The following is a 12,589-nucleotide window of genomic DNA, read 5'->3' as shown; positions in this document are numbered from 1 at the left end:
AGCATAACTCCTCCCAGACCCCCACAATCCATCGTTCCCACTCCCACTGACCACCACTCCCCCACGCCACGCATCCGCCCATGGCGTCGCGCGACCTCGCCGAGAGCCTCCTCCCCGGCGCCGGCGGAGACGGCACCACCTCCTCCTCCTCCCACGTCGAGTACGACGAGCGCGCGTACGACTCCGACGACAAGGTCTCCATTGCCGTCTCGGACTCCGACTCCGAGGACGGCGGCGGGGACGCCGGCGCCCGCCCGGCGGCCTTCTCGTGGCGCAAGCTGTGGCGCTTCACGGGGCCCGGGTTCCTCATGTGCATCGCGTTCCTCGACCCGGGGAACCTGGAGGGCGACCTGCAGGCCGGCGCGGCGGCCGGGTACCAGCTGCTGTGGCTGCTGCTGTGGGCGACGGCCATGGGCGGCCTGGTGCAGCTGCTCTCCGCGAGGCTCGGGGTCGCCACGGGGAAGCACCTCGCCGAGCTCTGCAGGGAGGAGTACCCGCCCTGGGCCGCGCGCGCGCTCTGGGCCATGACCGAGCTCGCGCTCGTCGGCGCGGACATCCAGGAGGTGATTGGCAGCGCGATTGCCATCAAGATCCTCTCCGCGGGCACCGTCCCGCTCTGGGGCGGCGTCGTCATCACTGCGTTCGATTGGTGAGTAGCCTCGAGCGCGTACTGGGATCAAACCTTACCTTTTTTTTTGTCCTTTTCCTGTTAGCCTTGTTAGCAGAAAGGTCCTAAATTATTTTTCGGTTTATTGTTTGATTCTAGAACTGAGTTTTCTGTGTTACTGTTTTGCCGCTGTGGAGTAAAAATTGCTAGTAAATTCATCAACTTTTTTTCTTGCCTGGTTAGGAGTTCCTTTTCATGGATTCGTTGCTTTCTTGGTGGTTAAAATTAAAACAAATTGGACCTTCTGTCTGCTCTTCACTCAACTTGTTCTTTTCCTGGTTTTGTAACTTGTGTATTTTTTTGTCCTGTTGGTTGATGCGGCGACCATGGTTTGTGCCTTCTCGTCAGCTGGACGCTACCGGATGGAATCTCAGGAGAGTAGAAATCTCGCTTCTGTTCTTTCCCTTTCCTCCCCGTATCCTAGATCGCTGCCTTGGACTCCTTTGGTTCGGCCAATTTGTTAGGCGATCAATAAAGTTTGTCTTTTTTGGTGAGGTGCTCTTGTAGCGTGTCGATTTTGAGTGGGACTATTCACTCGCTCTGTTTGCTTCCAGGTGCTGTTTTGCTGATGAAAGTTAAGCATTTTTGGGGGTCATTTCTGGCCTTCTCTATTCTATTAGTGTGATGATGGCTACCTTGAATTCGTCTTCTGAATTCCTTTTGGGAGCTAAATCTAGTCAAAAAGCATTTTGTGGATTGGGGACTACAGTTTTCTTCTGCCCCTTCTCGACCAATTGTCATTTTAAGCTTCTGGAGGAGCTTCCGTTCTACTTGCTGGATTGATGGTATTATGTTGCGGGTTTTTTTTTTGGTTGCTTGATTTAATCCGCAGAGCGATGTTTGGACTTTGGAGGTTGCGTCATGCTTATGCACCGTGCTCGTCCATCGCACCACGTCACTTTAGCTGTGTAGGTCAGTCGATAATGCACGTTTTTCGTGTGTTTTAATACTACTACTGAGTATTTTTATTCAGTTAAGACTTTGGGCTTATTGATTAAACTATGTACACTTCCTTACCTATTGTCCGTAAATTTCTACTTGCTACTTACCTGCTTCCCTGGTTAAGACCTCTTCCTTTCGAATTATATTACTGTTATAGAAAGATAGTGATGTTTGGATATGAAACTCGTAACAATGAAAGGAACAGGAAGAAGTATTACAAACAAGGATGGGATGGGCAACAAAGAGACATCATTTTTCATGTCTGTGTCTGCTGTATTCAATGATTATATATTGTGACTTAAGCTTTGTTTGTGTGTGACCAATTGTCTTATTCCTATAATGATTGAGTATTCAATTAAACTGATTTATATTTGACATGGTGTTGATGTCAGCTTCATCTTTTTATTCCTGGAGAACTACGGTGTGAGAAAATTGGAAGCATTTTTCGGCGTCTTGATTGCAGTCATGGCAATGTCATTTGCAGTTATGTTTGGTGAAACAAAGCCAAGTGGCAAGGATCTTCTGATTGGTACTCAATCTGACATGTTAGCACATACCTTTGTTTATATTGCATCCTTCAGAAGTAAAAAAAAATACTCCATTGTTGTGTGTTTAGGTTTGGTGGTGCCAAAGTTGAGCTCAAAAACAATCAAACAGGCGGTTGGAATTGTGGGCTGCGTCATCATGCCCCACAATGTCTTCCTGCACTCAGCACTAGTGCAGTCCAGGAAGATTGACACAAACAAGAAATCCCGCGTTCAAGAAGCAGTTTTCTATTACAACATTGAGTCCATTCTTGCCCTCATTGTCTCCTTCTTTATTAACATCTGTGTTACGACAGTTTTTGCGAAAGGGTTTTATGGGTCTGAACAAGCTGATGGCATAGGTCTTGAGAATGCTGGACAGTACTTACAGGAGAAATACGGGACTGCGTACTTTCCTATACTGTATATCTGGGCTATTGGGCTGTTAGCATCAGGACAGAGTAGCACCATTACTGGCACATATGCAGGCCAATTTGTTATGGGAGGCTTCCTAAATCTTCGGTTGAAGAAGTGGTTAAGATCAACGATTACACGCAGCTTTGCAATTGTTCCTACTATGATTGTGGCATTATTTTTTGACACGGAGGATCCTACCATGGATATCCTGAATGAGGCACTCAATGTTCTTCAGTCCATACAGATTCCATTTGCACTGATTCCTCTCATCACCCTTGTCTCAAAAGAGCAAGTCATGGGGTCATTTGTGGTTGGTCCTATCACAAAAGTAAGTTTTCCCTTGAGACTTTTTATCATATCTGATGTCTCATACTCTCATATTGACAGATAACTTAGTGTTGAACTGACTGTTTGATGTTTGAGGTCATGATCTTTTTAATAAATATGATTTTGTCATCTTATGAAGTTGAAAGCAGTAAATGGTTTTCAATTTCATAATCATCAAGCAACAGCTCCTTAGTTTCACATCATGGTTTTCCATAGGTTTAACTAAATTGATCCACATCTACATGATTCTTCAACGTTAATTCCATTAAACAATTAGCCTTGAAGCTGAAACCATCTCATAAATTTTCTCCTCCATACATCTATATGAACTATTATCTAAAAAAATAAATCTATATGAACCTTTTCTCAGTATATGGTTCACCAACCTCTTAATCAACTGTCGATTGATTTGGTCCACTTCATATGTTCGACAGCAAATTTGTATTCTGATGAGATTGAACATATATATTTTTGGTGTTGGCAAGGACAGGCTGCTAACTTTTTTCTGTACTCTTACTTAGGTGATTAGCTGGATAGTTACAATATTCCTGATGCTCATCAATGGGTATCTTATACTGTCCTTCTACGCCACTGAAATCCAGGGGGCGTTGGTTCGCTCGAGCTTGTGCATTGTGTTGGCAGTTTATCTTGCATTCATCATCTATCTTATTGTGCGAAACACCTCCCTGTATTCTCGCCTTCATTCAGCAATGACAAAGAGCTCATAAGTGCCCTCAGAGCCTTTTTTTTGAGGAAAAATGGCAGGGGATTTGCCTTGTCACCTTCAGAACTGTTAGAAAACACCATGTTGAAGCAGATCATATTTGAAGAAAGCTGCTCCCCCATGTAAAACTTGTACGACTGCATATGTGTATTAGCTCCAGGAAGAAGTCTAATGAACTACACTGTATATTCCTTTGCTGTTGTATAAATGGATTGGTTAGGCTTCTAGTTCTCCATTAGGATTGGGATAAACCACACTGGAATTCTCGTATTTGAGGTTATAAATACCAGTAGATAGCTTTGTTACCTGTCTCTCGTTTGCCGGAGGATGATGGTGATGATCTGCAGAAGTGTTGTAATGTTATTGACACTTGAACTGATGAACATCACGTATACTCAGAAGTCAGAAATCCTTGCAGTACTTGGTAAATTTCTTCCTGGGTTGGTAAAAATGCCATGGTCGACCTGCCGAGGTTGGTCTCCATGGTTTTGTTCTTTGAAATAAGAAGTGAAATGGCTTATTTGCAAATGAAAAATAATTTATGGGTAAAAACATGTATGTAAATTGTAAACAAGACCGAGGTATAAACAAGTTGTATCCAAAATGCAGTCATATCAATGGAGATAGTTGTTAAGATTGTATACAAATCCAGTTCTTCTGAAATCTGTTCTACATGAATTGCAATCGTATATGTGGAAATAGAGATGCACTATTTGTGTATCAACTCTAGTTCTATTTTAAAATCTATTCTATACAAGTTATATTTATATATATGAAAACACTTTTAAGATCTAGCTCCATACAATATTTCATATGAAAATTTACTAGCACCTCATCTTTTTGTTTCTGCTTATGCCTATAAGCTAAAATTTGAATTTTCAACTTTAAATTTAGAGTAGATTTTAAGGTTTTTTATTATAATCGTGAGTCGAGCAACCTAACAAGACAAAGAGCTTCATATCCACCCCTAAACACAAGTTGTCACCCCTTAAACTCATTCATGTGTCCTCCCTTGCACGAACTACCTTATCAAATCTGTCACTTTCCCTTTGGGGTGGATGGGGGGTATAACTGGGAATATAGTGGGTCTGATGGTATTATTTTCTGTTGAGTTTAACCAAATTTGTCACTTTTCTTTGGGGCGAAGGTATAGTTGAAAATAGAGTGCGTCTGAAAATATTATTTTTCGTTGTGTTGAGGAAGAAATATCTATTTTGCCCTTTATCCATATACATATGATTTTTTTTCCTATCTTGTCCCTACTATAGGTGGGTCCTTTCTTTCATCCATGCGGCTTTTGACAAGGAGCTGATGTCGTAGTTGTGGACTAGTGGTAGGAGTGGTGGTGGCTTCTAGGGATGCCATAATCTTATGGTGTCTATCAACTAATTACATGCTTTTTCAGATATTCAATAGCAAATTTTGCCTTGCTAAAATTACTTTTGTACGGTCAAGTAGAACTCCTTGTTCCCATGTCAAGCATATAGCCATTGGATTTCGGCATATTAGCCTTGCTTATTCGTACACGTTTCTCAAACTACTAAATGTTCTATTTTTTAAAAAAAAAATTTCAATTCATCATCTCACATTTGTAGAGTAGTTTTTTTTATTTTATAGCAGTTAATTTCATAATTTATACTATTAAATAACTATTAAAAATTGGATAATATTTTATTTTTATCTTTTATCAACCAAAATAACACAACCATTGTGCTACAAGTTGCTTAATAAAAAGTACCCCTACCCCTCATTCCCCTTCCCTACCCAAACCAACACACACATATAACCACACCTAAGAGCTGAAATTTTAGGAAACAATCTAAACTTTTGGTCATATCTGGTTTTTTTTAATAGATTCTTATCTGTCTTTCAAATATGATAACTTTTTGGTGAATCTTGTTTTAATGCCTTGATTGTTTTCATAATGTTATCTTAGTAGTGTGATGTAATAGTGTTCCTAAGTAATGGTACGGGTAGTAGACCCTCGATAAAACTTCATCTTATTAGTGAGTGCAATAAGTTGCCAAAAATATGGTGAACTCATCCTCTTCACATGCACCTCACCAAGCCCAATGCGCCAGCGCAATAATTTCAGGCTTGTGCTTAAAATGGCCCCTTTTTCCGATAGTGTTCCCCCGCTCCATTCCTTCTCTCTCTCCCCTTCCCGTTCTGCTTTGCCCAATAAAAAGCGCCCATACCACATACTACTGTAGCCTAAGAAATCTTGAACTAGAGCACCTTTGTGGTTGTAGGCCCTAGTACTACCCGTCATGCCGTTGACTTCGTCTCCCCCATCTTTTCGCAAGGACTCTACCAAGCAAATTAAGATCTGGCTGTGGACCCCACTTACAACCGTCCTACCAGATTAAGAAGGCAAAGGTGAGCATAAAAGGCTAACCCAAAATCAAAGGTCACTTCCCTAGTCATTGATTATTCTCCTTCTTAGGAAGGTGCTCAATTTGGGTTGGGGGTGTGGGTTGGTGGGGGGAATGTATCGATTATAGTTAGATTTACATCCGAAAAAATGTTGTATCCATTTTGAATTGCTAGTGATCTTCCCTTATTTATTTTTCCCTAGAACAAGGGTTTCTTGGGTTTCAAGGATTGAATTGTTTCTTATAAAAATCCTCTAAAATTCATGTGTTCTGAGGAGCCTACGAACTTTTATTTTTCATTTGCTTCGATCTGGAAAAAAAATCCTCTCTAAAATTCATGTGTTCTGAGGAGCCCACAAACTTTTATTTTTCGTTTGCTTCGATCTGGAAAAAAAATCAAACTTTTACTTAGATCTTAGTACGAGAAAAATGATTTAGATCTAGATCTAGACGCCAACTAAATGTCGATCTATCATTCTTCACCTGATACAAGTTGTTTTTTCATTTTTTTTGATTTTAAGAGAATGTATTCTTTAAGGTACTTGGGTTTTTCGATTCTTTTGGTTCTGAGAGAATGTTTCAACTTTCGGTTATAAAAATATGCCTTAAGAATGCATAAAATCTAGGTGGAAGAACATTATCCCCCTCTTTTGTCGTATTGATATCTATTTACCTGACTTCTTTAATTTCACGTGAAAGTTTAAACCCTTCGTTTAGTTCTTTGGATAGACTAGTTTTTCCTGAAACTTGAAAAGTGTTCCGGCGAAATCCTGTTTTACCATCCTGATGATTATCCTATTGTTAATCTTCGTAGTTTGATTTTGTGAAGCACACTAAAAATCACTATGGGAGTGTTTATAAGCATAATAGATGGTATAAGTGGTAGCAAGGACACCTTTAGACATAATCCGTTTGAATAAAATCTATTATATATAAAAAGTAATAGGAAAAGAAGCTACCGCGTTTACTCTCACGTGCTAGAAAATCCCACATTAATCGAAGGAAAATAAAAGAGAAAAAAAGAAAAGGTAAGGATTTTTATCGGACAACTTAAAAAAAGAAGGTGATTTTTTTGGATAAAAAACTACTTTTTGAATCGGACAACTCCTTAAAAAAGGAATGTGAGATTTTGTTGATCAGATAACTCAAAAAAAAGAGCGTGATTCTTTGGATAAAAAAATCGGACAATTCCTGAAAAAGAACGTGTTTTTTTGAATTTTTTTAAAGTGGAATCGGACTAGGAAGTTTTTTTTTAAAAAAAGGAAAACTACCTAAACAACCGTGGAAAAACAAGAGTAAAAAAGAAAAAAAAGTGACTTTATTTTATTTTTTAAGTGGAATCGGACTAGGAAGTTTTTTTTAAAAAAGGAAAACTACCTACAGTTTGTTACAACCGTGGAAAAATAAGAGGAAAAAAGAAAAAAAATACTGCATACGCACGTGGAATCAGACTAGGAATTGTTTTAAAAAAACTATGTGAAATAAAAAAAATCATGTTTGTGTGGAATCGGACAAGGATATATTATACATATATGCTACTAGAAATTCTAAGATTAATCGAAGAAAAATAAGAGAAAAGATTAATCGAAGAAAATTAAGAAAAAATCAATCAGGCGAACATTTGCTATAACAGAAAAGATCACGTTGACACATCAGACTTTCAATCGGACGAAAGATCAATTGGAGATGAATAACAGAAAAGATCAGGTTGTCGGATCATATTTTTATTTTCGCCAAAAGATCAATCAGGCGAATATTAGCTATAACAGAAAAGAATATTAGCTATAACAGAAAAGATCATGTCGATAGATCAGATTTTCAATCGGACGAAAGATCAATCGGAGACGAATTACTGAAAAGATCAGGTCGCCAGATCATATTTTTATTTTCGACGTATGTAATGACAGATCAGATCAATAGCAATTGAAAAACAGAGAGAAAAGATCAATTGGACATATCAATGTCTCTATAAGAGAAACTAGGACTTAAAAGCGCAAAAAAAATTGGAAAAGAATCGAAAGCATCAAATGTAAAAGTTTGATCTTAAGTTATGTCCGAGTTTAAAACTATATTACCACTTTTAGTATTTATATTTTACAAAATATAATATAAAACATATTTGATATTATATAAGAAATTTTATAACAAAATTAGCCGCGCAGTGTGTACGGGCCATGATGCTAGTTTAACTCATAGTAATAGAAAAAACTAAGGATAAGAATGCACAGCAACACAAGTCCACAGAATTTTATCCAACAGATTTGAATGGATGAAAGTTTTTCTTTAATTTTTACATACTTTATTTTTATAAATTAAATAGTTTTTATTAAAATTAATTCTTACGAATTAAATACTCATTAAATACTCCCCCACACCCAAAAACCTCACCGAGCTTTTAGTACTCGTACACGTTTTACGTACTTGACCGCCCAAAATACGGGGAACTCCCTTCCCCGCGCGCTCCCAGCGCGCGCGCGGCCGTTTCGGACTCGTGCAGTCGTGCTCGAAACGGATCCCCTCTCCTCTCTCCGTGGCGCTTCCCACCCCACCCCTCCCCCTCTCTCTTCTCCCCACTGCCTCGCTCTTCCCGTGCCCGCGCGCGAGAGAGAGGTTTTTCCTCCTCTAGCTAGGGCTTTGTGTAGCGGCCAGCAACGGGCACCTCGCCCCCGGTGCGGCGGTGTCTCCCCAATTCGATCTCGGGGGGTGGGTTCCCCTAGCTTGGAGGGGTTAGCGGCGCCGGCGCGTCGAGGGGCGGCGCCGCGATGAACGTCCCTATAGTCGGTGCGTTTGTTTGTTTGTTTGTTTAAATTTGTTTTCTTCGCATTTGCAGTGGTGGCGTGGGGCTGGGTTGGAGATGTGGTGATTAGAGCGAATCGGGGTGGATAGGTAGGGTGTTTTTGAGGATTTGTGATGTAGTTACGCCGATTTGAGGTGGAATTTTGGGTTTTTAGGGCGGGTTTGCGCGAATTAGGGCTGCTCTGTTTGGCTCTAGTTTCCCCTCTTTTTGGTGATTTTGGGACGTGGTCTGGTCTGCGGGTAGAACTTGCGAGTAATTGATATGTGGTGAACAGTTCTGCTGGTTCCTGTTTCCTGGATGCATTGTAATGAAATGGCATTTGCGCTCAGATTTTCGATTGTTTTGCTTGTCTATAATGGCGCTTGTACAATGCTCTCGTTGCGTGTATTGCATTAATCTGTGTACAGGAGGATCTGAGAAGATTTGCAGTTATACTATCAGTGCATTTTCTATGTTCTGCGAATTCAGATAATTGGGTAGATTGTTGGTTCTTAAGCAAGTATGAGTGTCCTGTTGGTCTAAGATTCTTATGAGCATTGTTTAGTAGCCTACCTTACTGCTGCAATCACCGGAGCACATTTCTTCTTCTTCTGAATTTTATGATAATAACTACAGGGAAATTTGCAGTAATATATTGACCTCTGCTATGTTTGTTGGTTTAGATCCATTGCAGGGGGACTTTCCTGAGACAATTGAGGAGTTCTTGCAGTATGGGAGTATGAAATGCATTGCGTTCAATCGCAGGGGATCTCTCCTTGCTGGTAACTGTCTCATTTTACTCCTGTAATACTGCACTTAATTTGTTCTCCCATGTAATTTTACACTGTGGTGCCTGTCTGCATGATAATGTTAGTTTTAATTCGTTGAAAGTTTCTTTAGCGGTTAGCACTAACCAAAGCTATTTCTTGTAGCCTGAAGATGTAGTTTTCTTTCTTCATTTTTGTTGTCGCTGTGTGCTCTATTTATCTTGGCATTCTCATATATAAGTATAACATGGTGACATGATAGGAGAATGCTATGCTTATTCGTTTAGCTAGACAATTATTTACTTCAGCAGTGTAGTCTTTTGTTCTCTTTTAAGACTAACCCGCGCGGACCTGTAAGATCTTGTTACACGGATGAAAAGCACCATTCATGTGATTTGCCATTAATTCTTTGGATAGTTCTAGATTTGTTTTATCATCATAACTTATAGTACACTGCTGTTTTTAACCCTGAAAATAAATTTACCCAGTAATTTATGTTGGTTGTCTTTTTTCAGCTGGATGTGCAAATGGTACCTGTGTTATCTGGGACTTTGAAACAAGGGGGATTGCAAGAGAACTGCATGATAAAGATTGTACTGCACCTATAACAAGTGTGGCCTGGTCCAAGTATGGTCACCATTTGCTCGCCTCCGCTACTGATAAGTCATTGACGCTTTGGCATGTTGTCAATGAGAAAAAGATTGCCCGCATAACTCTTCAGCAGACTCCATTGAGTGTCCGTCTTCATCCCGGTGGTCCACCTACACCTTCTATTTGTTTGGCATGCCCTCTCTCATCTGCACCTGTTCTTGTTGATTTAAACACTGGAAGTACTACAGTTCTCCCAGCTTTTGTGTCTGACAATGGTAACCCCCCTGCTCCTAATTCCCGCAATAAATTTTCTGATGGTTCTCCACCTTTTACACCAACCGCTGCAACATTTGACAAGTATGGGGATCTGATATATGTGGGCAATTCCAAGGGAGAGATATTAATAATAGATTCAAAAAGCATCAAGGTACATGCTGTAGTTCCCATACCAGGTGGAACAGTAGTTAAGGATATTGTTTTCAGCAGGGATGGCCGATATCTACTCACAAACTCTAATGATCGGGTCATTAGAGTCTATTATAATCTTCTTTCTGTTAAAGGTTCTGGAAAGGAGATTGAGAAAATAAGCAGTAACAACAACAGCTATGAGAATAATTATGAGAAGCTAAAAGCAAATGGTGCAAGCTGCCTAACTATTTCTTGTGAACTTTCGGATGCCATTGCAAAGATACCGTGGAAGGCGCCATGCTTTAGTGGTGATAGTGAATGGATTGTTGGTGCTTCTGCAAGCAAAGGAGAGCACAGATTGTGCATATGGAACCGATCGGGACGTCTTGTAAAGATCCTTGAAGGTCCAAAAGAAGCTCTCATTGATATTGCTTGGCATCCAGTAGATCCTACAATTGTTTCAGTGTCTGTAGCAGGCTTAGCGTATATTTGGGCCAAAGAACATGTAGAGAATTGGAGTGCATTTGCTCCTGATTTTGTAGAATTGGAAGAAAACGAAGAGTATGTTGAACGAGAGGACGAGTTCGACTTAAATGCATATGTAGAAAAGGTGAATGGCAAATTTTTACTTATCTTTAAGACTTTAGCTGTTATTCATGCCGTAAAAATGTGCATTCATTTTTTATCTAAATCTTTCTGTATAGGCTGAAGAACAACTGATAAATGAGGATGAGCATGTCGATATTGAGACATATGATAAGGACTCAACGTTCAGTGATTTGGATGATAGTACAACGATGGAGCTCATCTACTTGGCAGCTATTCCTATCCCAGACACTCCTGATGAGCAGCCCGACAAGTGTCTTGGAAGTTCATCGAAGTTGGAGGACAGCAATCATTCTGGTTCCCCATCCTCATTGGATGCTGTACAGAATGGTCAAGCCATTCCTCCAGCATCTAGTCCAATGGAAGGTAAAGTGGTAGACTGCTGTATTATTTCATTTCACTTGCCCTTTGTTTCTTATTCTTATGCAATTGGTAACACATAGTATCACATTTATTTGAATTCAAAATCTTCTAGCACCGTGGTGCATTCTGTATTGATCTAAAAAAACTTGCACTTGCTTCCCTCCAAGGGAACACTGTAGTGCAGTCATCACGGTGCGCTATAAATGATTAAATGGAACCTGGTCACTAATTTAAGTTAAACAAAATTATTGCAGTTTTACCCATACCATCTTATTTATGTATAACGAAATTAAATGCACAAGTTTGGAAACCATGTTATTGAAAGAAAACATATGTGAACATATACAAAGTTGCAAAGTAGAACAAGTTGAACGTATTTGCAATAAAGACAAAATGCATTTCTCGGCAAGAATAGGATCTTGTTTCAAGTATTCGTTCATGATAATGACTGTCAACTATACTTCTATTTTCTCTGGAACATGGGCATCATTCTTGGTTTTATTTCTCTGGCAGTGGATAATTCTACTGCTGAAGAACCAGCTGAAGCTGCGAACTCAAAGAGGAGGCGGAGGCTGTCGGCTAAGGGGCTCGAGCTGCAGCAAGCTGAGAAGGGAAAAAAACCAACAACAAAGAACAAGTCCAACGGCAAGTCCCCAGGATCCAATGGCAAGCAAGTGGAGCCTGTTAACGGGAACAGCTCTGCTGTTGATGATGAAGCCACCGAGGACGATGATATCTAATAACTTTTAAGTGACTTTAGTTCGTGGAGTCCCTATCGAGAACACACACAGTATTTCTATGTAGTATGCCTTAGAAACAGTGGAGATGTGGTGCGCCGATGCAAAATGAAATCGTTAAATCGAAGTGGTGGATCTATGTAGTTGAGACTTAATCATCTGTGTTGCATTTAGCATGTAGCCTGTTCATTTCTTATTTTCCTTTAAGTTTCTCTGATCGACAAGGTTTCAGTTAACCGTAATTCGTCGGTGCCTGAGGTGATAGTCTTTATCATAGATTGTCAAAGTGAAGCCTGGAGATCACTTGCGCACATGCATCTTGTGGTTTATGTACGTGACTTTACAGATGTGTTCTTTTTTCCCGG

At 40.0% G+C, this 12,589-nt stretch overlaps 2 protein-coding genes across 2 annotated transcripts; both read left to right on the top strand.

Annotated features, from left to right (window-relative positions):
- The first annotated feature begins 2 nt into the window (after window positions 1-2).
- LOC102714438 (metal transporter Nramp2) lies at window positions 3-4,218 on the top strand. The gene is made up of 4 exons (XM_006649539.3): window positions 3-649; window positions 2,002-2,138; window positions 2,226-2,878; window positions 3,399-4,218. Exons 1-4 carry the CDS (start codon window positions 81-83, stop codon window positions 3,603-3,605), a joined length of 1,566 nt encoding a protein of 521 aa, XP_006649602.1. The 5' UTR covers window positions 3-80; the 3' UTR covers window positions 3,606-4,218.
- A 4,339-nt stretch (window positions 4,219-8,557) lies between these two features.
- On the top strand, window positions 8,558-12,397 carry LOC102714160 (protein RBL). Its single transcript, XM_006649538.3, has 5 exons — window positions 8,558-8,757; window positions 9,436-9,534; window positions 10,035-11,128; window positions 11,223-11,490; window positions 12,001-12,397. Exons 1-5 carry the CDS (start codon window positions 8,739-8,741, stop codon window positions 12,225-12,227), a joined length of 1,707 nt encoding a protein of 568 aa, XP_006649601.1. The 5' UTR covers window positions 8,558-8,738; the 3' UTR covers window positions 12,228-12,397.
- The last annotated feature ends 192 nt before the right edge of the window (window positions 12,398-12,589 follow it).

This window comes from Oryza brachyantha, chromosome 3 (genome assembly GCF_000231095.2).
Source record: "Oryza brachyantha chromosome 3, ObraRS2, whole genome shotgun sequence".
Classification (NCBI taxonomy): domain Eukaryota; kingdom Viridiplantae; phylum Streptophyta; class Magnoliopsida; order Poales; family Poaceae; genus Oryza; species Oryza brachyantha.
Note: the sequence above shows the minus strand (reverse complement) of the source record. Positions and strands in the feature narration are given on the sequence as shown.